Source organism: Acromyrmex echinatior, chromosome 5, assembly GCF_024713525.1.
Source record: "Acromyrmex echinatior isolate Ae372 chromosome 5, ASM2471352v2, whole genome shotgun sequence".
NCBI classification, from domain to species: Eukaryota; Metazoa; Arthropoda; class Insecta; order Hymenoptera; family Formicidae; genus Acromyrmex; species Acromyrmex echinatior.
In genome coordinates, this window is record NC_141856.1 from 3,395,525 (window position 1) to 3,423,031 (window position 27,507).

General features: G+C 38.0%; 1 protein-coding gene across 1 annotated transcript; it reads left to right on the forward strand.

Annotated features, from left to right (window-relative positions):
• Positions 1–5,423: 5,423 nt before the first annotated feature.
• On the forward strand, positions 5,424–27,507 carry LOC147909689 (uncharacterized). The gene has a single exon (XM_087406195.1). The coding sequence runs from the start codon at positions 5,424–5,426 to the stop codon at positions 5,964–5,966; it is 543 nt and encodes a 180-aa protein (XP_087262321.1). The 3' UTR covers positions 5,967–27,507.

A 27,507-nucleotide genomic window follows, 5' to 3' on the forward strand; every position in this document is an offset into this window, starting at 1 on the left:
TTAGAGTACGCGTGTCGCCTCCCGGAACGGCCCTTGTCGTCAGGATAATTCCAGGGCGTCCGCCAAGGCCACAGCCTCGTCAATTATTATCGGTTTTCTTTTATCGCGGATCGCATGTTACATCGAAGTCCCGTGCAGTATTGTCGCGTACCGTCTCTATCGTCTGTAGCGTAAGATTTACCTGTTTATTCGGTTTTCTATGTCATAGCCCTTAAGGTCGATTGATAATCGCAATTAATGAGTGTACGTATTTTGTCGTATCAAGATTGTACATTGCCGAGCTTGCACGTATTCGAGCCTCCCCCTGCATCGCGTCTGAGCGGCGCGAGATTCCGCGGTCGCGCACGAGGTCACGCTGTGTCCACGCTACAGGCTGCCGAATTCCTTAGGATTTGCGCGGCGATGAAGTATAATTCGCGAGAGTATTTCCGTGTGGCATGAGCTCGTGTCACGAGAATGTAACGCAATTGATACGCCTAGTGTAAAACCTCGGGCTTATGTAAATCAATTGTTGCGCTCACATAGAATTTATCGTCTCGGTTGTATCGCTACCTCTAAATGTGAGTCGAAGACTCATTTATTAGGTGTTGGAATTAATTCGTAGCGTTTTTTAATGAAAGAATGTTATTTATTTCACATGAGCATTAAAAAATACATTAATGAAAGTACTTCCCATCACTTGTAAAACGCTACGAATTAATTCCAACACCTAATAATATATTTGTTACTCTTGTTACTGTTAAATTCGTGTGTAATTTATTCTCGCTCCTATTCGCTCCTCCAAGAAATCTGCTATCCTCGGCCACGAACCACTCCCTCTGTCATTTCCGAGGCTGAGCTGCCGGTTGAGGGCCCGTCGACATTCGCAGCTCATTATAACATAGTAAAGCATAAAGAAAATATCGCGTAATTTTTGGAAAGAGTGGCACGCTCACTCGTGCCTGGCGCCCAACTATCGTTTTGTAATTATGTGCCGCCCCTAAGAGTAGTCGCGGGAAGACGCATTTTGTCGCGTTTCGTTTAACGCCCCCCGGCACCGATCGCCGGCAAGAATTTTAGCTGTGAATGTGCGGCGAAGTTGCACCACGCTTGTCAGTGCGGTTGCAGTACATACGTTTATATATATGTTTATACATACGTTTATACATACATATGTTCATTCATACGTTTATACATATGTACATACATTTATACATACATACACACGTTTATACGTACATACGTTTATACATACGTTTATACATACGTACATACGTTTATATATACGTTTATATATACGTTTATACGTACGTTTATACATACGTTTATGTGTGAATACGTTTATACATACGTTTATACATACATACGTTTATACATACGTTCATTCATACGTTTATACATACGTTTATACATACGTACATACGTTTATACGTACATAAGTTCATTCATACGTTTATACATACGTACATGCGTTTATATGTACATACGTTTATACATTACAAAGGAAGGGAAAAGAAATACATAGTAAATACGTTAACGTATTTTTATTTAAAATTTTTATATAAAATTCTTTTGCAATCATCAGTTATATATTTTCAATATATTTTGTAACGCGCAATTCTTAACATGTTGTCCGCATCGTATAATATTAGTAACATCTAGATTAGATAAAGATTCCATGTCTTCGTAAATTGCATCCAAGGTCTCGCTGTACATGCGTTCTCGTTCATCGTCCAGAAGCAAGTTTCACAGCCACGTTCGTTTCTCGCGTCCCTTAACATACACGACAGCATCGTCTTCAAATATAACCATCGTAATTAGACGTTCCGCCTCGTTGTACGGGACCGTCCCGTCCTCCCATTGCAATCCATGGTGATAAGCAATCAACTAGGAGGCGCAAGACCTGTCGAATCTTGTTAAAAATTTCCATGGCACGGGATTCGTAAAAATGTAATGCGTGAGAACGGTCCCCTGTTTCAGCACCGCCACTTCCTTCACGATAAATTTCTTGTTAACGATGAATCCTTGCAGATCCACGAACGTTGGCATAGACATGTTGTCGAGAAGACTGCGACGTCGATTGCGACATAACGTAGATTTTATATCGTGTCAGAGGTGCATTTAAGTGATTTTACGCACTACGTTGGTCAATGGATTAGACTGAGCGTGTATGATGAGACAATAAGCTGTTGTATTTGCGGGCACATTCTCCTTGCAGTCAAATTCTATGCCTACGTCCACAGTGCCACTCTTGACGGATCCGTTTTGTCGTGAGCAATCAATGACCACAAAAGGTCCTTTCTCGACAAATGAGAGCACGTTGAGTAGCGTTTCGAAGCAATCGATTCCATAATATGCTCTACGAAAATGTGCGTACATATCAAATAGAACGGCGTGTCTCTTTTTGCCAAAATCCAGATTTAAATCGTCGTACGGATAAAACGCCGAATTTAGATAAAGTTTCACAAATTACAATCGTCGAACATGCTAACATCTCGTGACATGATATTCTTTCGACCGGTCTGCAGAGCAAAGATAACGTATCGAAGCTTCTCAAGCTGCTTGGTCGTATTCTGTAAGAGGATACTCGTATAGATCCCACGAGCGAAAATTCATGCTCACATAATGATTGCTTTCCAATGCTCGCAGCATTGATAATTTATTGACCTCGTTTAATGCAACGTGAGGCATCCGCCACTGTAATTTAAATAATTCAATCTCAGATTCCGTCACAGGATTTCCCATCAAGCAATTGTTGTCGTTGCGCGCTCGTATCAAAATTAATTCGTTGACAATCAGGCGTAATCTTCGCAAAAAACCAACAGCATATTGAGCGGCACGCAAAAATTAAAGTGTCCTTCTTCCGTGTCGGATCTAGAGTTCCGTTCAGCGTAATCAAAGCTTTATCGTACATCATTGACACGTAATTCTTGAGCGTGCTAGTTATGCCCACGTTTCAGTTGCGGTCAATCTCCACACCGTTGAGTTCATATCGAATTTTATCAAACATGAACGCCACGCAATTATTTACAAGCGTCGTTGGCATCTGATCGTTTTTCTTTTTCACTATCAATCTTCCTTCGACGTAGAGAAAACTTTCGCACGGCAACGTGTACAAATTCTGCTGCTGTATGGGTATTCTTATCTCGTCGCTGTATCCGAATGTTGTATTAGCGAACGGGTTATACGTGTGATATCTCAATATTGACGATCGTCAAAGATCGGCTCATCCGTAATATTCAAGATATCAATCATCTCAAAAGTTGCGCACCGCGAATTCCAAAGATTATAAAAATTTAACGCGCTGAGCTTCTTCTTGCTGACGCAGTTGGATGAGCGAGCGTTATCGAGCGGTGATGTTACCAGTCTTGTAAAGAATGCGTTATCTCTCTGCGTGCGCTCCGCTCCGTTCAATACGAGCATCTCACGCTTGCTGTCGCTGTCGCACGTGCACTCTGACAGTAATCTCCTCTCCGCGAAAATCAAGCAATCGTCCGTTCTGGTCGACGACGCGTATCGTTAGATCAGTAATGCTCCGTGCCATGATTGGCAGGTAAATGAGCTGCGCCAGCCTCTCCGATATCTTATCTCCTAATGGCACGCTCGGCGAAAATTCGTGTATCGTGTGCGCGCTTTTGCCGTTTCTGTACGCGCCCGCGGTCATGTTACATTCTACGTGGATAACGTTTACGTTCATTATGTTGCTGGACATGTCCGATTCGCGGTCGCAGTATACGCTTCGACGAGAATCCCAGCAGCGATCCAATGCTGTTGGGCTTGCCAAAGTTTATTCTGTATGCACATCTAATCTCTCATCTCATCGTGTTGTAGTTGCGCGGAGCGTAATCGGTATTCTCTACCCTCATCATTATCGTCATCAGTGTCATTGTTGTTGTTGTTGTTGTTGTTGTTGTTGTTGTTATTGTCACTACGCACTACGTCAACGGTTTCAAGTGCGTCGCGGTGCGAACGTAAAATCGTACTGTAGGAAGAGTATATGTTGTGTTTACTAATTCTTATAGTTCGCGCGTTTCCGATTATGACGATATGCGCTAGAGTATCAGTGCGCTTGCGCAAGAGCGAAAAAGTAGAAGAAGGTGAGGACAAAGAGGCAGTTGAAAAATGGCGAGGCACGTGTGTGGCACGACGAAGCGTTGAAGTGCAAACAGCGATTCTGTTCTGAATTGTCGGCCAGCAATGCTGGCTCATCGAACATTTCCATCACTTGGATCAATCTTATTTCCTACAAATTTGGGGGCTCGTCTGAGGATAAGAGCTGATGAGAGACAAAAGGAGAAAAAAAACGAAAAGACGAAAAAACGAAAAAGACGAAAAGACGAAAAGACGAAAAAGATGAAAAGACGGAAAAACAAAAAAAAACGAAAAGACGAAAGACGAAAAGAAAAGAAGCAAGACGAAAAGACGAAAGAGAGAAAAGACGCAAGACGGAGAAGAAGGAAGACGACAAAAAAAAGGGGGAAGACATTAAGAATCCGAGAGACACGAGTGTGCAACTACAAGGTGGCGTAGCAATACCAGAAATACATTGGCAAGACTGTGAATGCGTCGGTAACGCCAACATCGAGAAGACAGTGACAATACAACGCGAGTGAGCGCGCAACAGTAGCGCTGGTAATGACATCGGAAGTGTGGCGGCGGGACTGCACGACATAAACGAATGTGAATCGATAATCTTGAGTGTACGCAAACAAGACAGTACAACAGAGTGCAAGATAGTAAGAGCGCGACGGTAAACACGTGTCGTAATCACTTTGCGTAAAGTGTGCAGAGGCAAGATGAACAACCTCACGCAAATCGAACCAATCAGACAAAAGATACGAACGGCGTCGATCGTTGCCGTGACGGCTTTACATAGATTCATTTTCGAAAAAGAAGGCGACCAAAAGAACCGACAAAGACTCAGAGATTTCGAAGGCTTTGTTTTCAAGAAAGACACGACGGGATATGTGAATAAGATAGAAGCGGCGCGAAAACTTTCGATCGACGACTTAATATCATGCTGCAACATTCTTGATTTAGAATACGGCGGAAACAGAGAAGAGATAATAACACGTATATTACATGGTTTAATGGATTTAGATACTCTCACGCCTAAAGACAGTGAACAAGACGGTGAATTAGACGAAGATGCGAATGATGAGGCAACAGCTGACGAGCAAGATGATGAAAGAGAGGAACAAAGAAGCAACAAAGAAAGTGAAAATAACCTCGAAGAGAACCACTTTATCAGAGGCAGTCAAGTACATATGAAATTCGCAATGACATATCGAGACGTGCAAGACTCAATTAAAACTTTCACTGGATAAGATACATATCCGGTTGAAAGATGGATATCTGAATTCGAAGATGCGGCTAACTTGTTTGGATGGTCGAAATTACAAAAGTTAGTGTTCGCAAAGAAATCACTAGCTGGACCTGCTAAAATGCTCATCGACAGCGAAGGCATTATCAAGTCGTGGAAGAAATTAAAAGAAATTCTACGAGACGAATTTATAGACAAAATAAACAGTGCTCAAATACACGATATGCTGGTCAGAAGAAGATTGAAGAGAGATGAAACCGTACAGGAATATTATTATGTGATGAAAGAAATAGCTGCTAGAGGTAAAATAGAAGCAGAAGCACTCATGAAATACGTGATTGATGGAATTCCGGAAGACGCACAGAGCAAGATCATATTGTACGGAGCTAAAAAATTGACGGAATTCAAGGAGAAGCTTAAAGTGTACAAAGCAATTCGGAAGAAGAAGATACTGATGAGAACGAGAGAGAAGAACAGGAGGCAGAAGAAAACAGAAGAAGCGAGGAAACCAATAACACCAAAAAATGGTGAAAAGGAACAAGAGACAGACGTGCGGTGCTACAATTGCGGCGGTAAAGGACACAAAGCTAAAGATTGCAAGAAGAGAGAACTAGGTAAAAAGTGTTTTAAGTGTCAAAAGTACGGACATACTGCAAAGTTGTAACGCGTCAGACGATAGTGAAGCGGTAGCGGACAAAAAGATGGTGGTAATTAATACGGTTACTGATTCATCGAGCGATAGAATGTTTAAACGAATCACGATAAACGGTGTGCGGGTTAATGCGTTAATTGATACCGGCAGTCAAATTACGGTAATGCGCAAAGATGTTTACGAATGAAATTAGACAAGCTACGGAGAAATAGTATTTGTTTAACCGATTTTGGAAAAAACGAAATGCATTCATTGGGTTGCGTAAATATAATTATAGAAGTAGATGCTGATGAATATCCGTGTGTAGTACACGTTGTGCCAAACGAAGCTACAAATTCAAGCATCATAATTGGTAGTGATTTTCTAGCGATGACGAAAATGACTATCAATAACGGAATAACTATACGAAGAGCAACATTTGCTCAATTGTTAACACAAATCAACGTGATCGAAAAGCAACCATTAGACATTGGTGACGGATCCAAAAGTACGCGAAGAAGTAGAGGCGATTGATGAAGTATCGAATAAATAAGTGTAAGACAACGTGAGCATGCGTATCGTAAATACCAAAAGACGAAAGGCCTATTTTTCAAAAACCGCGACGATTACCGGCACCTGAGCGCGAAATAGTCGAAAATCAAATAGCAGAATGGCTAAACGACGGGGTCATTGAGAAGTGTATGTCGGAATACGCGAGTCCAGTAATTGTTATAAGAAAGAAGGACAGATCACCGCGTGTATGTATTGATTAGGAAGTTAAATCGAGTCATAGAAAAGGATCGTCATCCCTTACCACTAATCGAAGATCTACTAGATAAATTAGAGAATGCTTGTGTGTTTAGTACGTTAGATCTGAAAAATGGATTTTTTCATGTATCCGTAGAAAAAGAGAGTCGAAAATATACGGCGTTTGTCACCTCGAACGGTCAATACCAATTCCTGAAAGTCCCTTTTGGATTATTTAATTCGCCGAGGGTTTTCCAAAGATACATTAATGCTGCTTTCTGGGATTTGATTAGACAAAACATAGTGTTGCTTTACGTAGACGACTTGATCGTGCCGGCAGCAAACGAACAAGAAGCGTTGGAACGATTGCGAATCGTATTAAAAACAGCTAGCGACTACGGTTTACAAATTAATTTTAAGAAGTGTCAATTCGTGAAAAGAACCATCGAGTTTCTAGGTCATGTAGTAGAAGGGAGCAAAATTTATCCTTCCCAAGAGAAAGTCAAAGCCGTGATAGATCCAGAGTCGAGAGAATTAAAAAATATTGAAAGCTTTCTTGGATTAACGGGTTACTTCAGAAAGTTTATACCTTCGTATTCTACGATCGCGAAACCGTTAAGCGACATGTTGCGGAAAGATCAATCGTATAATTTTGACGATAAGGCTCGAAACGCATTCATACAATTGAAGACGATTTTAACTCAGAATCCAGTACTGAAAATATATAATATCATTCATATCACGACACGAAACGGAAGTACATACAGACGCAAGTATAGACGGTTATGGAGTTGTACTCCTACAGCGTTCAGAACGAAGACAATTCACTACACCCAGTATATTTTATGAGCAAAAAGACTAAAAAAGAGGAAAGGAATTACACGAGTTATGAATTGGAGGCGCTTGCGATAGTAGAGGCACTTAGAAAATTCCAAGTGTATCTGTTAGGAATTCAATTCAAAATAATTATGATTGTGCGGCTTTTCAGCGAAAAAGAGTTCATGAGCAAAAAAGAGTTAAGTACACGCATTGCGAGATGAGCTTTAGTGTTAGAAGATTATGATTACATCACAGACCGGGATAGAGCACAGACCGGGAACCCGTATGAAACACGTCGATGCTTTGAGTCGACATTCGATATGACGATAGTGAAAAGTCCAATTATATCACAAATTAGAAGTCACCAAGCAAACGATGAAGAGATTCAAGCGATAAAAGAAATTGTCAAAAACAAATCATATAAGAATTACCACATAAGCGGCGATTTATTATATAAATTTCAAGATACGGTATTTACTTGTTATTCCCAGAACGCTAGAATTAGACGTAATTCGAACGATTCACGAGAAAGAACATATGGCGACAAAACGTACCGAAAAGCGTATTTGGCAGGAGTATTTTATACGCGATTTAAGAAGTAAAATAGAAGGACACATTGCCAGTTGCGTGCAGTGTACTATATTGACGAATCGCAAAGAAGGTAGGCAGGAAGGATATCTATTATACATCTCATTCCCAAGCCTGATGTGCCGTTACACACATATCATACCGATCATTTGGGCCGTTAGATACCACTAATAAAAATTACAATCATATTCTCGTTATTATTGATAGTTTTACTAAATTTGTATGATTGTATCCGACTAAATCTACCACAGCTAGCGAGGTCACAAGTCGACTAGACGTTCAAAAACAAATATTCGGGAGTCCGAAACAAATCGTGACGGATAGAGGCACAGCTTTCACCTTCCAAGAGTTCAAGGAGTATTGTCAGAAAAGAATTGAACACGTGACAATCACCACGGGATTGCCAAGGGCAAACGGACAAATGGAACATTTGAATAGAGCGATCATATCGATACTTTCCAAGTTATCAATCGAAGAACCTGCTAAATGGTACAAACATGTAGATAAATTGCAACGTATATTAAACTCCACGTTCAATCGTAGTGTAAATGCGACGCCTTTTGATTTACTATTTGGCGTAAAAATACGTGATGAAACCGATCTGAAACTACGCGAAGTAATAATAGAACAAGAATTTCGATCGAAATTTGAGGACGAGCGTAACGAAATCAGAGCGAACAAATTCTGAAAGTGCAATCGGAAAATTGTAAAACATATAATCTCAGACGTAAGAAGGCTACAGAATAGGCTACAGAATACTAGATAGGAGACGTAGTAGCGATCAAGCGAACACAATTAGGTTCAGGCTGAAAGTTACGAGCGAAATATTTAGGACCATATCTAATTGAAAATGTTAAGCCTAACGACACATACGATGTGATAAAAAGCGGATTTCACGAAGGACCTGTAAGTACTTCTACTTGCGCTGAATATGTTAAACCCTGGAATACAGTTAATTAAAAGTAACCAATTTCATTTTTGTAAGACGTAATGTTGAGTTAAAGTAATCAATTCTGTTTGTAAGATGTTAATTACAAGTCGGCAATATTACTTTTGTAAGACGTTAGTTATAAGTCAGCAATACTATTTTTGTAATGTTAGGTTAAAGTAAGCAGTTTTGGTTGTAAGACGTTAATTATAAGTCGACAATATTATTTTATAAGATGTAATGTTAAGTTAACAGCTAGCGTCGTGCGGGACGCACGATTATGCAGAATGGCCGAGTGTAGGAAGAGTATATGTTGTGTTTACTTGTGTATTGACTATATGTTGTGAATTCTTATTTATAATAGTTCGCGCGTTTCCGACTATGACGATATGCGCTAGAGAGCATCAGTGCGCTTGCGCAACAGCGAAAAAGTAGAACAAGATGAGGACAAAGAGGCAGTTGAAAAATGGCGAGGCACGTGTGTGACACGAAGCGTTGAAGTGCAAACAGCTATTCTCCTCTGAATTGTCGGCCAGCAATACTAGCTTACCGAACATTTCCATCACTTGGATCAATCTTATTTCCTACAGTACGTTTCAAAAATTCATTTATGTCTCGCACTTCGTACGAACCCTCGGGAATTGTAATTTCTGCGTTGTCTTTGCCAAATAAAATTTATTGTTCGATTCGTTTACATTCGATACCGTGTGAAGTATCAGAAATCGCCCGACCGAGCTCGTAATCGCCATCACTCAAATCTATGGAGGGAAAGTAATTCGCCGCAAGGACGGTGCTCTTCTCGCTCAGCGTAAGTGTCAGCGACATGACGGAAAAAGCGTTCGACTGATACTGAGATTTTACAGCACCTCGTCGAGCTTTTTAAATTCACGCGCGTCTACCGTTTGTAGAAACCGCAGACACATTTGTCCGCTCTGATCATACGTCTGATAGGACGTACGATTGTACTCTATCATCGTAGCACCGTTCTCGAAATATCGCACCAATTTCTTGGGCGGTCGAAGATTATCGAAACTGTCAAAGTATACGACGCGGTTGTTCCTCTTGGCGTACGCTACCCAGGCCTGATCATTCAGATTCACGATACCGATTTCGTTTCGGTTATTAAAAAATTCGTCATTCGATATATAAATTATCTACAAGGTAAGGCCCTCCTAATGTGTATGTACATATTTATTTCATACATTGATGCATTTATGAAGATTTTAAAAAATTTTAGATTCATCATGCATATTTAACAACGTTTAGGAGAGACCGGAGTCAGTTGAATATAGGGATAAGTAAAATAATCGAGTCTACATTAAAAACAAAATACGCGAGACATGCATAAACATATCTGAGCACGCAGCAGTGACTGCCACTAAGTCTGCTGTAACATCTTGTTGCGAACACATCTATGATAGAAGTTATGTCACAATTTTAAAAAATCGTAACTATATAAAATCGTACCTAAGTAAATATTTTTATTCTTAAAGTTTTTGTTTTATTATTGTATATAATTATCTGAGATATTTGATTTCTATTTAGATAGTAAGTGTAGTTCTTATTTAATAAAGTCCAACAGATTTTTTTTGTTTATGTGCCTCATCGTATATTGTTAATATTTTTAAAAAATGAACGGATGGGGATAGTAGACTAATCACAGTATGGAACTGTATGACTCATTTAATGACGACTCTTATAATACTTACTCAAAATTTTATTCCTTTAAAGAGATTTTCCTCAATGGTAAATGTTGTAAGTTTAGTTCCCTCATGTCCAATCTCGAAAACAAGGCTTATTCGACATGTTTTTGTACGAAATGAACAAATTTTGCAAAAAGAAGTATTGTTTGCCCTGCGAAGCGAATGTTTATTTAAAATATATTTTTATAAAAGTTTTATTAATATGTAGCCAAAGATGTAACTTAAAATACATTAATCTTTATTTTAATAATCTTAATCGAATTACCTCGGTCCCGGGCTAGTTGAATCAGATGGAATCCATTAGAAAAATGCATTTTTTTCATATTAGTTATCAGTTTCCCCTTATTATTAAAATATTATTAGGTAGTCAAATGTATGTAGTAACTGGTGTAGAAACAATGGAACATTGACAGAAAAAATATAAGATGAGGCTTCTTTCTCCATGGGGACGTCACATCGTACATATATAAAGGCATTGTTTTTTCTTTTACCGTTTCGATGTTTTTTACCAGTATATGCCTGATTTGTATTAAAATACAAATACATTATTATATATAAATTTGTTATATAAAGTGAAGACACATCGAGAAAATGAAATTATAAAATAGCATTAAGGCTGAGTTTCCACTGAGTGCGTCACACGTCGTGAAAGAGAGAAAGAGAGAAGTTTATATATATATATATATATACACACAATCTCTCTCTTTTTCTCTTTCGACGATGCGACACGTGACGCGCTCAGTGGAAACATATCATAAGCCGGTTCTACATTAGTTGCTGATCGCAAATTTGTCGCGACAGCCAATATGAAGCGTTAATTTCAAAATGCAAGTTTTAGATTGGCTGTCGTAACAAACTTGCAACTAGCTTGCAACTAATGTAGTATCATTTTACTTCTGAATCACGAGTATCAAACCAAGCTGATATGCGTATCAAATAGTATTAAAGAATCAGCGTGCTGTAAACGCTTAGTTCGTTTTAGATTATATATTAAAATTCGCCGCTGCTTTTAAATTCAAGTTAGAATTAGAAGTTTCATATCTTGAAAAGCAGTGAAGACATCATGTCACCTAATCTGATCTGTTCTGAGGCAGATCAGTGTAAATAAGGACGTATCAAATATTTAATCCGCATCAATTTGATACACATACGTAATCAATTTAACGGTGTAAAAAGAATTAATCTACAATGCGATTCATTAATGGCTGATATATTATGTATTAAACTCATATGACGTACGTCGATTTTTTTGTCGAACGACGAATTTTCAAGCATGTTAATTGGTTGCAACACAGAAAGGATCTCGGACCTCTTTGTCTTAGCCAATCAACAGGCTTGAAAAATTTATCGTACGACAAAAAACAGATGCATGGAATATTGGCCTAGATAACATCAGCCGTTATGAATCATATTGTCGATTGCATGACAGATTATATAACCTTCAAAATATCACCTTACTGCTCTTTTATAATTCTATTTTTTCGATGTGCCTTCACTTTACATAGTAAAATATAATAATGTACGTATTTTAATATAAGTAGGCACATACCGATAAAAAATATCGAAATGGTAAAAGAAAGCAATGCCCCTATATACATATATATGTGACACGATGTGACACATAAGGCTTTCTCCATGGAGAAAGAAGTCTCATCCTATATCTTTTTTGTCAATATTCCGTTCCGCTGTTTCTTTCTCCATGGGGCGCAGCATAAGTAAACATTGTTAAATATGCATGATGAATCTAAAACTTTTTAAAATCTTTATAAATGCGTCAATGAAATAAACATGTAAATTATGTATAGATAGAAATCATTGACCTGGTAAAAAAAACTATAAGCCACTCGATGAACCATAACGCATTTGGATATGTATATGTATGTATGTACGTACACATTAGGAAGGCTTTACCTTAAATGTGGATAATTTATACATCGAATGACAAATTGTTTAAAGACGTATGTATAAAATCATGTGGTGTCCAATAATGCAATGTCCAATAATGCGATGTTCAATAATGCGATGTCCATTAATATGGTGTCCAATGATGCGGTGTCCAATAATGCGGTGTCTAGCAATGCGTATTCAGTAATGCGGTATCCAGCAATGCGTGTCCAATAATGCTGTGTCCAATAATGCGGTGTCCAACTGTGCGGTGTCCAATCGTGCAATGTTTGTGTTCAATAATGCAGTGTCCAATCTTGCGTGTCCAATCGTGTGTGTCCAATCGTGCGTGTCCAATCGTGTGGTGTCCAATAATTACATGTCCAAAAGAAGGTCATCCTCCAAAGTGTTCTGATTTAATATACTCGATATTGAAATTATATCCAATGAGGCGGAGTGCCCATCATTTCACACGATTTGCAGTACGAGTATCCAATTTCTTTGTTTTACGGAATAGTATCAACAAAGATTAATGATCCATATGAAATGTCGGCTAAAGAATTTTCTAAAGTTCAATGACAGTCACCAGTGCCAATGCTTCCTTTTCAATTTGACTGTAACCTTGTTGTCCTTGTCTTCAATATGAAAAACAGCTTTAACTTGTCCATCTGGGTAACGTTGTAGCAACACATCACTAATACCTGTGAGGCTTGTATCCGCAGCGACAATTAGCGTTTGTGTGGGATCGTGCAAGTAAGTAGTGTGCAAGCAAGAGTGAACTGGCTAGAACTTCTTTAATTTTGTAGAAAACCTTCTTGCAAGTAGAATCCTATACAAAAGGAGCATCCTTCTTGAGCAAGAGTTCCAACGGAGCCTTAAACCAGTACAAATTTGGGACGAACTTTCCTTAATAGTTTATTAACTCAAGAAATGTTCTAACTTCCTTCACATTGATTGACTCTCTCATCGAGTCTATTGGTTTCAGCTGGATCCGGTTCGATACTCCCAAGAAACAATGAAGCCTAAATACTTCACGAATGAAACTTATATTTTCCGATGCTTAGTCTGAATCCCCAGTCTTGAAGACGATTTAAAACTGTGTCGTGCTCCGCCCGATTGCGGCCACAGGCCGCATGAGGATATCATCCAGGTAGACCATAATGTCCGGAATGTCTGCAAGAGCCTGCTCCAGTGTACGTTGGAAGATTGCAGGTGCTGGCTTTAATCCGAAAACCAGTCTATTGAACATAAATAACCCCCGATGTGTGTTGATTGTTGTCAGAGGTTTGCTTTCTTCATCCAATTTCAATTGAAAATATGCATCCAATAAATCTAGTGAGAAAACAGTATTCCCTTGAAGTTTTGCCATGATATCTTCAATTCTCGGAATCGGATAGTCATCCGCGTCTAAGGTTTCATTTAATCCCGTGAGAAAATCAATACATCGTCGTTGTATCCGCGCCAGTGTCTATCTGCATTTTTAATCTCGTCTTATTTAGAAAGATCTCTGCGTATTTTCGATGCTTCCGAACCGCTCCTGAAACATTTTGCAATTGAATCGTTCAAATTTTCTTCTTATCTTTTGAGAGACATTTTTGGCTATCTTTTTACAGTTTCCCTGGGGCAGTCTTCCCTCTTATGTTATCTTATTATGTGTGGTAAGACCATGTGACTACGACATTGTGAGGGTGCCAATTTTTTCCATTGGTTTTTTTATGGCTTAACTTCCTTTTCCTTGCGTTTGACTTCAAACAGCATTTATCTCTGTGATATGTTAATTCTCGACGCGTCTCACATCCGCAGTACGTTCTACATAGACATAACAAATTTCTCTGATGTCGCTGTATGTGCAATTTTCCTTTTTCGCTGTAATTTTAAACAGAAGAGCACGTTCTGTTTGATAGGCATGGTTGTTAAGTATTAAAGCGGCAAGTAGAATTTTTAATTGATCTGAATTGAAATTGCTAATTTCAAAAGCATCTCCCAGAATGCTTATTCGATCAAGAATGTTAATTACAGCCATGGGCGATGTTGCCCAAAAATTTAGAGATTCGAAATGGCGTTGGAAACGACTTATTATCATGAAACTGTTTTTTGAGATGCTTCACTAAATCAAGGAAACTTAAATCGAATGATTTAATACGTGATAAACGACTTAGTAAACATTGATATTCACCGCCGAAAACATTTAGAAGCAACTGTTTCCGTTCGTCTATCAAAATGCCTATAGGTGCTTTCCATCTACGACACAGCGATCACTTCATCCTTGTTTAACATTGGCGAACAACAAGGATGTAACGATTTGCCATGTCACTTCTGTGTCTCTTATTGGATAATAATTTTGCGTAGATACAATTTTTTACAATTAAAATGATCCAGATGACGTACTTCTTATTTCGTATCCTATGTGTATTGTATTGACTATACTTTTTTGCTGTATCTAATCATGCCGTGGCGTGTCGTTGTTGGAAAGCACCGCGCTGTTGGAAAGCACAGCGTCCAACGCTGTGTCGATGTGTGTCGCCTAAAAGTCTTGATGGAAAGCACCCTTTGTGATGTTCATGCCACAGCGTGAAGGTTTTGCCCTTTGTCAGCTCGTGGGTGAATTTATCCAATCGCTCAACAAGATTTGAGAATTGAGATACTTTTGTCAGAGGGGTGGATACAAAGCTATCTATAGCCATTGATTTTGAAGATGTGGAAGTGGGGTTACCTTGTTGCAAGAGATAATCCAGTGCAATTAGATAAAAAAAGGACAAAACCTAATTTAATTACTTCGGAAAAATTAGTACCTGAATTTTTGCACACATCTTTATTTTGGCATTATAAATAACGTGCATAAAGTCCCCATCGATATTGTGTTCGAAAGTTATTCAAGATCAAAGGTCACGAAAATCGATTTTTCGCGAATATCTCGCTTCCTATTGGTCAGACGTCAATGGTTATTATAAAAATTGTAGATTGAACAATTCTCTACAAAAAATGTTCTATACATTTTCACGTACGAGCAATCGTTTTGTAAATAATACAATGCTAAAGTTCAGAAGGCGTGTAATCTACTTTATATAATATACGCAGTATATCACAAGAGTATTACTCTTTTATGTTAATAAATTCATATGTCACACAAATATGATATGTGAACATAATATATTGTTTTTATAATAACACTAATGTGTTTCATTTTAGTTTCAAAGCGTTTTATTTTATTTTCTCTGAGCTTAAAATGTATATTATATGTGTATATATCTTTATATATTATATATTATATATAGAATTTCAATGGATATCCTGTTTTATCATAGAAGTTTAGTATCGACTTCTGAAAGAATCCAGAAGAAAGTTTTCCTAATAAACCTTGTGTCACAGTTGCACTCCATTGTTGTCGCATGGATCAGTTTATACCTGGAAATATCCGAATAGTATTTGGTTTCCTTCTTAACTCAGTAAAAAACAAGTTCTGGACGAATTCGAATATTTTCTTGTGAACATAGTATTATCAAAGTGTAATTCCAATGACGGATATCTATTTGTTCTAAATCGCTCTTGGAAGATGATACTATCGTTGTTGAGCGCGGCTTATAAAATCAAAAGGACATCAGTGTTAATAGAGGCGATGGACATTGAACATATACAAAATATGAAATCAATGGCTATTCATATTGATTGTCGCAAAGACTACACTCGCAAGAATAGCATCGCAGCGTTTAAAAGACAGTGAGATGAAAAAGCCACTGGTATGTTCCAGAGCTCTCCTCGTAAAATTCGTAGTAGCTCTTTTGATTTCCGAGCATTATGTTTATTTTACGGCGAAAAAACTAACGAGGAAGCAGAGAAAAAGGAAAAACAATAATATCGCCGCAGAATTAAGCAAGTATATTCAATTTCATTTAAGGATTCTATTATTAAAATAGCTGTGGCATGTGGTGACAAGTACGGGTGTATTGTAAAAAATCGAATTTTGAATATGATTTAGTAGCTGCTGGAGCGAAATATCATAGCGAATGCTTCACAATTTTCACTAAAATAAAAACAGGGGATAAAATAAGTCGTCCATTGAATGAGAATATTGTATTAGCAATGGAAGACATATATAGTTATATTGAAAATAATGAAAATTGTCAGTTTACATTAGCGGAGTTGAAAGAAGTATTCATAGATTATGTTCCTGATGACAAAATTATTATCTCAAAATTAATTGAGCGGTATGGAAAAAATATTGTTATCACCACAAAGTCAACAACAATGACAATTTGTTTTTGCGATTCACGAACGAATATTTTAAGTAAAGTTCGGTATGAAAATAAAAAATCGAATCTGGTGGAAGAACGCTTTCGAATTCTAGAGATTGCTGCAGCAATAATTAGAGAGGATATTCGTTCTATTACTGTCGATACTCATTTCTATTCTCCTGCAAACAGTATGTTCAGCAATATTAATGAAGACATCCCATGTAGCCTATTATTTTTTTTTAAAGAAATAATTTTGAAAAAGAAAAAAAGATAAAATTGATCACCTGAAGAACAAATGCATGGCCATAAGCCACGCTATAATGACTGCGGTTTGTCCACAAAGCTTTTCATCTCAATTGCTCAATTGTTTGTCAATATTTCTTCATAAAAAAATATGGATCTAAACGTATATTGGATATTCTATCAACTTTGGGATTTGCAGCTACATACAAAGAAACATTATATGTAGGTTACATTATATGTAGTTATAACCGTATGAGATTGCAACCATTTATCATCCACAACCTTATATTCTATCACCTGAGTCTGATGTTCTTATACAATATGTTGCAGACAATGCAGATATTAATATTTATACTATCGACGATTATAATACAATCATATTATGGAAATTATAAAAATAATAACTCCCATAAGCGCAATTATAACTGAAGAACCGATCGCGAAATATAAAATGATGCCTACTGCAAAAGACTTGGCTGTCGTTGCAAATGTACTCTTCAAAATGTATGGAAATTATGGTGTATCTGGAATAGATAGAATCGAAGTTAAAAAAATTAATTATAATGAAATTTCAACAGAGTCAATTAATAAAACTGATTTTTTATGGATGTACGAAAAGTGGAAAGCTATACCGGAACTTTCTGAATGGAACGGATTTATAAGGTATCTGACGAAAAATAACAAACTTTTCAACGTCTCGTATCATGTTTTTGCCATTTATTCATCACTCAGCGAGTAATTATAATACAATTTATACAACATTGAATTGTGCTCTTGAAAACATGGACATGAAATATGTATAGTGACTTTTGACCAGCTACTTTATATAAAATCTCATAAAATAGTAGCAGCTTCTGAAATTAGATCGGAATTTTCGAAAATAATAGTAAAACTTGGAGGTTTCCATCTACTTATGTCTTTCCTTGGATCGATAGGCTATATAATGGCAGGAATTGGCAAAGAAGTTCTTAGCGCTATTTATGCTTCCAATGCTGTGTTGATAAAATGTTAAATGGTCATGCTCATGCAAGGATTAGAGGTCACACATTGCTTCATCTTGCTTTATCAACAATTATTTTTGCAAATGTACAAATAGATGATCACAAATGATTTTCTGGAGGGTTACATTGAAGATATACTGAAAGGGACAGTTTCATATGAGAATATTGAAGAATCTACTTGTATATTTCAACCATTATTGGAACAATTTAACGATAAGTTGAATGAATAGAAGATAGAGGGCCAACGGTGAAGTTATGATAATATTTTCACATAGTATCAATAGAAGAATTTATTAGAGCTGAAAGAATGGGAAATTGGACCGAACATCTGAATGCTATTAAAAAAATGCTTCCTTATTTTTATGCTGCAGGACATTTCCTATAGGCAAAGTCAGCGCATTTATATCTGCAAAACATGATTATTTTAGAAAATAATATGGACCAATAAACGTTTAAAAAGTTTACTAATGGATTTTTATTGTACTATTAGACGATCTAATAAACTTAACTGCAGAACGTGGACTGATATGGTGATTGAATAAACGTTGATGAAATACATGAAAACTAAAGGCGGAGTTTCATGGGGAAGGGGAAGTACTTAAGAAAGCATTTTGTATAAGTGGATTTGTAGAATGTATGCTATGAATGCAGTCTGTGAAAGAATTGAAAAATTTTGCAACGTTGTTGATTAATATATCTTGATGCAAGAAATTCGCGCACCAACAGAGATAATGCAGATGTAAAAAAATTAGTTTAATAGTTCGCATCTCATAATCCTTTCCTAAAAACTAATCAAATTATGTCGTTAGCTACTGGTATTGTCAGTAATGATCAAATAAATTATCATGATGTATATAATATTAGTCACCTTAATGGAAAATATGATAGGACAAACATCAAATTTAAGCGCTCTAACAGAGTTCTTCCACTTCGATCAAGAGTTCTGTTAAAGTTCACGACTGTAAAGTCCCTATTAATCCTTTATTGCTGTTTCAAAGAATATGTTTAAATAAAAAATTTGACGAACATCTCTGCGAATATTTATAATATGAATTATCTCCCTATCCTTTAGCATTCTTTATCGAAGCAGACATACGAAAAACTAATAAAGCATCAATTTACAAATGTTTTAAACCTTGTTATATTGAACTGAACACTAGCAACGTTATCATCGATGATGGATTTCTTTTGCATCGTATCATATGACAACAAAATGATACTTTTCAATGCATTAGATATGTTAATTATTTACAAAAACATTTCGACTGTAATACAATTGTTGTTCGACGGATGTAATGACAATACCAAGAAATAGAATATAAAAGCAATAGAACAGCTTCGACGAATCGCTACACTTTCTGGATCTGTCGAAGTTATTTTCGAAAAAATGATGCACGTAACTACGAGTCAAGAAAAATTTCTTGCCAATCGGTCTAATAAAAACGGATTAATTTCGATGCTGATACAAAAATTACAAAGTGTCAATATCGTTGCGAAACAAGCTCGAGATGATGCTGATATTTTAATAATAGAAATAGCACTTGAAAATTCACGTATAAATACTACTGTTACGTCCTACAGACGCCACGATTTTTTTCTTCGGCTCCACGTCGACTATGATTGGCGTCTGCGAGACTCGAGCGGAGCCTTTTGATAACGGTCTGACAGAATTGGAAAGAGGGACCGGACAGGCTCCGCGAAAACTCGTAAATGCCAATCAACCCGGAAGGAATAACAACCTTAATGTAGGCCCGAAAAGAGACAAGATTGTAAAAGACATTATAAATGCACCGAAGTGAATCATCAGTGAGTCACGCAATAGAAAAAATTTAGGCTTTGTCATCCGAGACTGACTAACAATTTCATTTTAGAAAAACAGGCGCCAAGTCGCACTTAAAAAATCGTAAAACGCATAGGATAACTTCCCACGGGAGCGTTATCTAAAATCAGACTCGCAACTGACAATAATAACCTTGCACGCAAACCTATTTGTACATGGTAACCATTTGTTTATCTAGCCGTATTCTCCGCGAGAATAACAGAATTCGTCATCCGTCTCGGAGCAATCTTGGTTCTTTAAGGAAAACCATAAATTACTTCTTTTCTTCTCGAAACTACTCTAAAAATGTACTCTAGATCAACAACGATAGGACGCTATAAAAGTCGTAAATTTCGCGTGACATTGCAATTAATTTTTTTTTGCATCCTAGACAAAGGGCACAACGCCCTTTTTTCGGGGGTATAAATAGAGGTCCCGCGGAAGCGCAGAGCATCAGAACGAAATTTTGAATCACTCGGTCCACGTCAGTGAAGTTCGCGCTTAGTTACTCATTGTCTCGGGTAGTTCGAAAATTATTGGAACCTGCGCTAATCACGCCAGTTCGCGATCCCATCCGAATGCAAACTTGTAACCAAATCGTAACTGGAGTTACCAACCATACGCCACAGCGACTGCCCTTCGGAAGCTCTTTGCTGACGATGGATCTCCTTGGCCACTCACCTACAACATACCCGATATCTTGAGCCAGCTAATAGTAAGTCGCAACTATTTCCAGTCCTCGCGTTTCCCCGCATGAAAAAACACATTCATTGAGCATGAATACATTTATACGCGTTTCCAACGAACACACGTCAAATTTAACCCTTCGGTTCGTAGTGCATACCGTTAGGAAACGCGGACGAAACCCCTATAACCGGAGGGGTAGGCGGAACCGTTCCCCAGGGCCACCCACAATCGCGCCGCCACAGTCGACTGTCGAACAATTCGTCGAAATCTCCTATTCACCAACATAACCGTTGGATCTCACCTTTTCTCCTGTTATCGACCTCGCTATCCAAGAAATCGTCGGTTATTCCCCTCCTCCTCTCGAGGAACGATTCCCTCCCCCTCCTCCTTACGAAGAAGGATTCCCACTCCTTCCTCCTTTGGATCAATTCCCGCCCCTTTCATTTTAACCAAATCCCGAGTCGATCGACTGGGATCGGATGTTCCGGTTCTTTCCACTTCCCTCCTAAGAAGGGGACAGATTAGTCACTGTATACATTCCCGGAAATCCCGCATCTTACATCGTCCTCTACAAGCACCTCATCCCGATATGCTCCTGCAATACTTTCCTCGTTTCCCATACTCGTTAACCCCTTCGTCTCTACACACACACACGCACGCACGCACGCACGCACGCACACATCCATAAGCTATAATATATTTTTTTTATGTAAAGAGAAGTTTATCATGTATAAAACTCTTTGTTTTATTATTATTTTGCATTTTATTAATAAATGTAACTTAAGGTATTCCTCTGTCTTTTATTAACTTCACCTCTCGCATTCACTTCCCTCGAATACCTGAGATCGTACGAGGTCCAGTCCCGGGTCAAAAGGATTAAGTTCCTTGACCCAAAAAGTAAGACCGACGTTCGCATTGTCCAGCGGAATAGGTGTCAAAGCATCTCTTCGGACGTTAACCCATATTCCGGAACTGAAAAGATGCGTACGACTCACAGGTGTTCGCCTCCGCGCGTATACCTGTGAGATTGAGTCTAACCGTCCTTCCACACCCTCTCCATTCTCCCTCATTGTCTCCTTGACAAAATTTTCAAGGATTTGGACGTAACACTACTAATAGCTGTTGTTGGAGAAGATGTTTTAATAATATTGAAGAAGATCTTTTAATTCTTCTAATAACACGTTATACTTCTTCATATGAACAAATTCTTTTTATTAAACCAGGCAAAGAAAAAATTGAGACACAGATTTGTTCTTCTTGATAGTATCGGCGATTACACTCACTGTAAAGACACCTTTTATTTTTACATGCTGTCACTGGATGTGATACAACATCTGCACTCTTCAATAAAGGAAAAATAAAAGCTCTAAAATTGTTACAAAAACGTCAAGATTTAGCGTTCAGCGTTCAGCAGAAGTATTTAAGCAGAAAAATTGCCCACCAAGTGTAATTGGAAAATGAAATACATTTTCTTATGGCGATGTATGGAGCATCAGTCATAGAACTTTCTATTAATAACTATTGATACTTGAGCTTCGCTAAATCGAAAAAACTCAATGGACCTATCAAATTATCATCACTTCCACCAACAACTGCAGCCGCTCAACAGCATCTATATCGCATCTATTACCAGATACAAACTTGGTTAGATAATGAGCTAGACCCTGAACAGTGGGGATGGGTAATTAATAATTTTTTGGAGCCCGTAATGACTTTATTATCGACATCGGATGTGAACTCCTCAACACAATTTTTTGTAATTGTACGAAAGGTGGTTCTAATTGTGACTGTAGAAAAGTGGGATTGCCATGCTCCGTAATGTGGTCATTGTCGTGGTCAATCATGCCTCAATATCACTCTTGATGATAATTCTACTGATACTTTTGTAATAGTAACATAGAAGAAATAGTATACGATGAAATGATCGCCATTGATTATTTAACATCCAATATATCAGAGATAATCACAAATACCGAAAGCAAAGTAAAAGAAGAAATACCTGAAATTGAACACGATGATGAAAAAGAATTGTAATGATTTTATACATTTAAAAATAATAATAAAGTATAATTTTGAGGTTTTTATCATTTAAATTTTGTTTTATATATATTTATATTTTATAATATGGATTAGGCTTAATGGGGAAATCATATAAAAAAAAACGCGCCTTACATTTTATTTCGAAGGTAGTGGAAACAAATGCATTGCTATTATTCTCTGCAGTTGACATATAATATGTTTGTTGGCCATATAATATGAAAATGATTGCTCATTCGTGAAAAATGTATACAATATTTTTTGTAGAAAATTGTTCAATCTACAATTTTTATAATAACCATAATTGATGTCTGACCAATAGGAAGTGAAAAATCGATTTTCGTGATCTTTGACCTTGAATAACTTTCAAAGCAAACACGATATCGATGGGGATTTTTTGCACGTTATTTATAATGCCAAAATAAAGTTGTATGCAAAAATTCAGCTGGGTACTAATTTTTCCGAAATAAAATTCTAATTGCACTGGATGACTCAACCATTTGTTGCATGAGCATTTGTTATCCCTAAGCCAGCTGCTATTGCGTTTGAGTTAATGCATTTAACAGTTATTTCATCTTGAATTTACACACGAGGTTCGCATAACCTCAATCTTGAAATATAACCGCAGCGCCAATTGTTGTGCTTCTTAGATATATTTATTGTAAGAGCAATAGAATACTATACTTAGATTAACGTGACTTGACTTTAAGTGTTGAACTGAATAATTGTTTGATAATAACTACAACCTTTTGCATCGGTAATGGTGGTAACTGATGGCACTTCCACACGGCTCAGAGCTTCCCTCATCGATCGTCCCGGCAACCCGCTCGCAGCGCATGCCGTCTCTCTCCGGACGCCTCACCAGAGACGGCCATTTCGCATGGCGTCCCAAGAGCCCCAACACTTACTTTAAATGTAACGCAGTGTACAATTTCTGAGACGCATATTACTAATTCACACTCCATGATTGAAATTTCATCATAAACTTTACGCAATTTTTTAACGCATCACATTTATTGTTAATATAATTTTAGTGTAATCACAAATAGTGATAGTAATCACAAATTGTTGAAACATATTCTCTCGCACGCGATTTTACTAAAAAGATATTCATTTTGACTTTTATGATGCGATTTTATAATAGAATAATACGAGCACAATTTTAATAATATTTTAATGGTATAAGTCGATCAACCAGACGCGCTTTCTTATTACAACTAATTCATTGTCTCGAAGATATGAAGGAGAAGTGATGCAGAGATTAGGGAAAAGATAAATTTTCAAAGAAACATATATACTTTTTAATATAGATTACATATTAATATAAAATACATGATGTATTAAGCATAAGACATAGCAGATATATAAAAATTTTAATGTGTATGATTCGAAATTTGATAATTACGTAAATTTAAATCTTCCTACATGTCATTGTATGATTCATGGTGTTAGTGATGGAACATACAGCGAAGCTCATCTACACATAAATGTTGGACATACAGCGTGTGTCACTAAAATCCGGACAAATTTCAATTTAAATTTTCCGCTATATTGTGTCTCCACCAAAGGTTGTTGTTGGTATCTGAGAAAGCCTGATGCTTCTAGTAAACAGTCATATTCTCAAAATGGCCGCGATGTTGAAATCAAGTACGGAATATAATCAAAGAATCGCGAAGTATCATCGAAGGCCTTCACGCTGGGCGCTCAGCAATGGAAATAATTCGGTTCTTTGGATACCCGAGATCAACTGTTTATGACGTTGTAGCAAAATATACGGCTTTAGAACAGTCCAGTCAATGAAGGTTCCAGTGTGCCAGCGAGAAAAAGTCACTCGAAAGAACGCACCGCCAGGACTCCCGCACTCGTTGAAAGGGCTCAAGCGTTGAATTTGGATGACCAAAGGCAATCGTTGCGCGTTCTGATGAATGTAGTGGAGCCGTGGATGGAAACTGTGGCGTTCGGAAGGCCATATGTTTTTCTGCAGGATGGTGCACCGGCTCATACGAGTCATTTGATTCAAAATTGGGCTCTCAGACATGTCGATTTTGATCCAAGAAATTCTGACCTCCCAACAGCCCAGATTTAAATCCCTTTGATTACTACGTATGGAGCGTAGTTCAAAGGATCACAAACAAGTCTCTGTGTTACGTCTAGGCGTCCGGCTCGGGGAGACGTTCTCGAGAACGCGTTCATGCACTCCCGGCCCGCAGAAATGAACAACACAGATATTATAGAAAGAACAAGAAGAGTTTATTATGAAATGAATACAGGACACACACACATACACACATACACACACACACACACACACACACACACACACACACACACACGTAAAGCTCAGAGCACACGATCGATGAGAAAATAAACGGATCGAAAGACACGTTTGAGTCCAACGACGATTCACGGCTCCAAATCTGCCGATCTTGTTAAATAATAGAACCACGTGTCGCTTGGTAACGCGACTTTCAGGACTTTACGAATGGCGATCTACGTCGTTGGCTCGGCACAGGCGTAACACTGCCCCCCTTCTCTTAAATTGTCGTCTCGACAATTATGGTTCTTCCAAAAACGCCTCTCTCAAAAAAATTCGGAACTCCCTCCTGACCAATTTCCTCCCTACTGTGCTACTGCAACAGTTTTCTTGAACTTTGGTCTCCTTGAGGTCCGATTTTCTTCTCGAGATTTATTCTTGAGAGCTTCTTCCCTTTCGGGCAGGACTCCTCTTTAATTTCTCTTGGAGGGTAGCTACTCCCCCATACGACGAAACCAGCTCGGACATCCTCCCGTCTTCATGAAAGGAACACCAGGATCCTCTTGCCTCTTCTCTTAAGGCCTTGCACTTTTGGTTCTTCTCTTTTCGGAAGGGGGAGGGGGGCAAAAAAATGATGTATAGACTTCCTATCGTAAGACTTCCGTCCCACGGAAAAACAACGGTTCAAAAACCGCAACCAAGGCGATCTTCTTAAAAAAAAAAAAAAATAGCACAGCCGACGCTTGAAGCGCGTTCGTTGATGATTTCCGATTTCGTGGAAGATGAGCCTGCTGGACTGGCTGTGAGGCGTCCAATATGTTTTCACCGAAGCTCCTGGGGAGATTTTCTCCGTCCGAAACCGCGCTATGTGCCGCGCGAACGTGAACTCTGCAACTAAGAAAGAAAAAATAACTCGCGCAGCTTACACCATAAGATTACAATTCTTTTCAAGTGATAGGGCTCCGATTTATTAATCTTTTTAACTCGTTTTTCTTAAATAAGGCGCCTATCCAAATGTACAATTTTTTTTTATGTTTGTCCAACTTGCAGATACAGTATACAACATCGCTAAGTTTCTTAACTACAAAATATAGTCCTTTCCAATTGGTCTGCAACTTGGGAGTTCTCCCCTTCTTTTTTCGAGGATTATATAATCACATTTTCTGTCCCTCTTCAAAATAGATCTATCTGGCTTTAGATCGTATCAAGTTTTTGTTCGTGAAGATTTGATATCTATGCGTTTCCTTACTCCTTTATGAATTTCTTTCAGCTTCCTTTTCACTTTTCCCAAGTAATCTTCCAGAGAATCAACCTCCTCAGTTTTTGGTAGATTATCACGTAACAAATCAGTCGGTAGACGGAAATCTTGAGCAAAATAAATCTCCGCTGAAGGTTCATTCCAGTAGTTTCGTGTTTGGATGGTCTGTACGCCAACAGATATAATAGAATCCACCGATTCCAATTTTTTTTTATTTTCGGAGATGAATTTTGCTAAACAGTTGAAGATGGTTTGATACTGACATTCTACCTGTTCATCCGACTGTAGGTGCAAAACAATTGTCCTCGTTTTCTTCATTCTTAGTAAGCGTGACAGTTCATGAAAAATTCTCGATTCGAAGTTTTTCCTTTAATCAATATGGCTTTCTAGAGATATTCCGTGCCTGGAAATAATTTGATTTAGAAAGGTTTCTGCTATAGTTTTAGATCTGACGTTCTTTAGCGAAAAAGCTTCTATCTACTTAGTAAAACAGTCGACAGCGACGAGCAAATACCTATTTACAGCAGAAATTATTGGTAGAGGGCCGAGAACATCCAATTGAACTCTTTTGAATGGCTCCCACATTACAAGGGCAAATCAATAAATACCCGTGTTTCAAGACAGCCGACGTTGCTGATGCAAGTTGGCATTACCATCGTGTATTACCATCTTTCAAACGACGCCATACAAAATTTCAGAGTAATTCATGCAATAGTCTTGATTTGACAGCAATTCGTAGTGAGCGTGTTTGATGTTTTCCGATACAAAGCAAAAAAAGCAATATCGATCCATGATTCGTTTCTTATTTTTGGATAGAAAAACGTGCGAAGAAATAAAAACGAAGTTGGATGTCGTCCATGGGAATTCTTCATCTGACAACCGTCAAATATTGGTTCAACGAATTCAAACGTGGTCGTTCGTCTGTTTTTGATGAGGAGCGCCCAGGCCGCTCGGCAGACGTGGTTACTGAGGAAATCATTGAAAAAGTCCATGACATAATTCTCGCTGATCGCCGAACAAAAATGTATGAAGTAACAGAGGCCGTAGGCGTGTCGTAATGGCATTCAATATTTTGCATGATAACTTCAGAATGAAAAAGCTGTCGGCCCGATGGGTGCTGCGATTGCTCACAATGCACCGGCTCACTCCTCCGCAGTCGCCACAGCCAAATTGGTCGAATTGCACTACGAATTGCTGCTGCATCCACCGTACTCTCCGGATTTAGCCCCTTGTGACTTTTTCTTGTTTCCAAACTTGAAAAAATGGCTCGGTGGAAAGAAATTCACGTGAATGAGGTCATTGCCGAAACAGAGGCCTATTTTGCAGAGTTCGACAAATCGTATTTTTCTGAGGGGTTAAAAAAATGGCAGAAGC

Excerpts from the sequence above, each read along its gene's own strand:
- LOC147909689 (XM_087406195.1), top strand. The coding sequence starts at position 5,424 with ATGCTCATCGACAGCGAAGGCATTATCAAGTCGTGGAAGAAATTAAAA.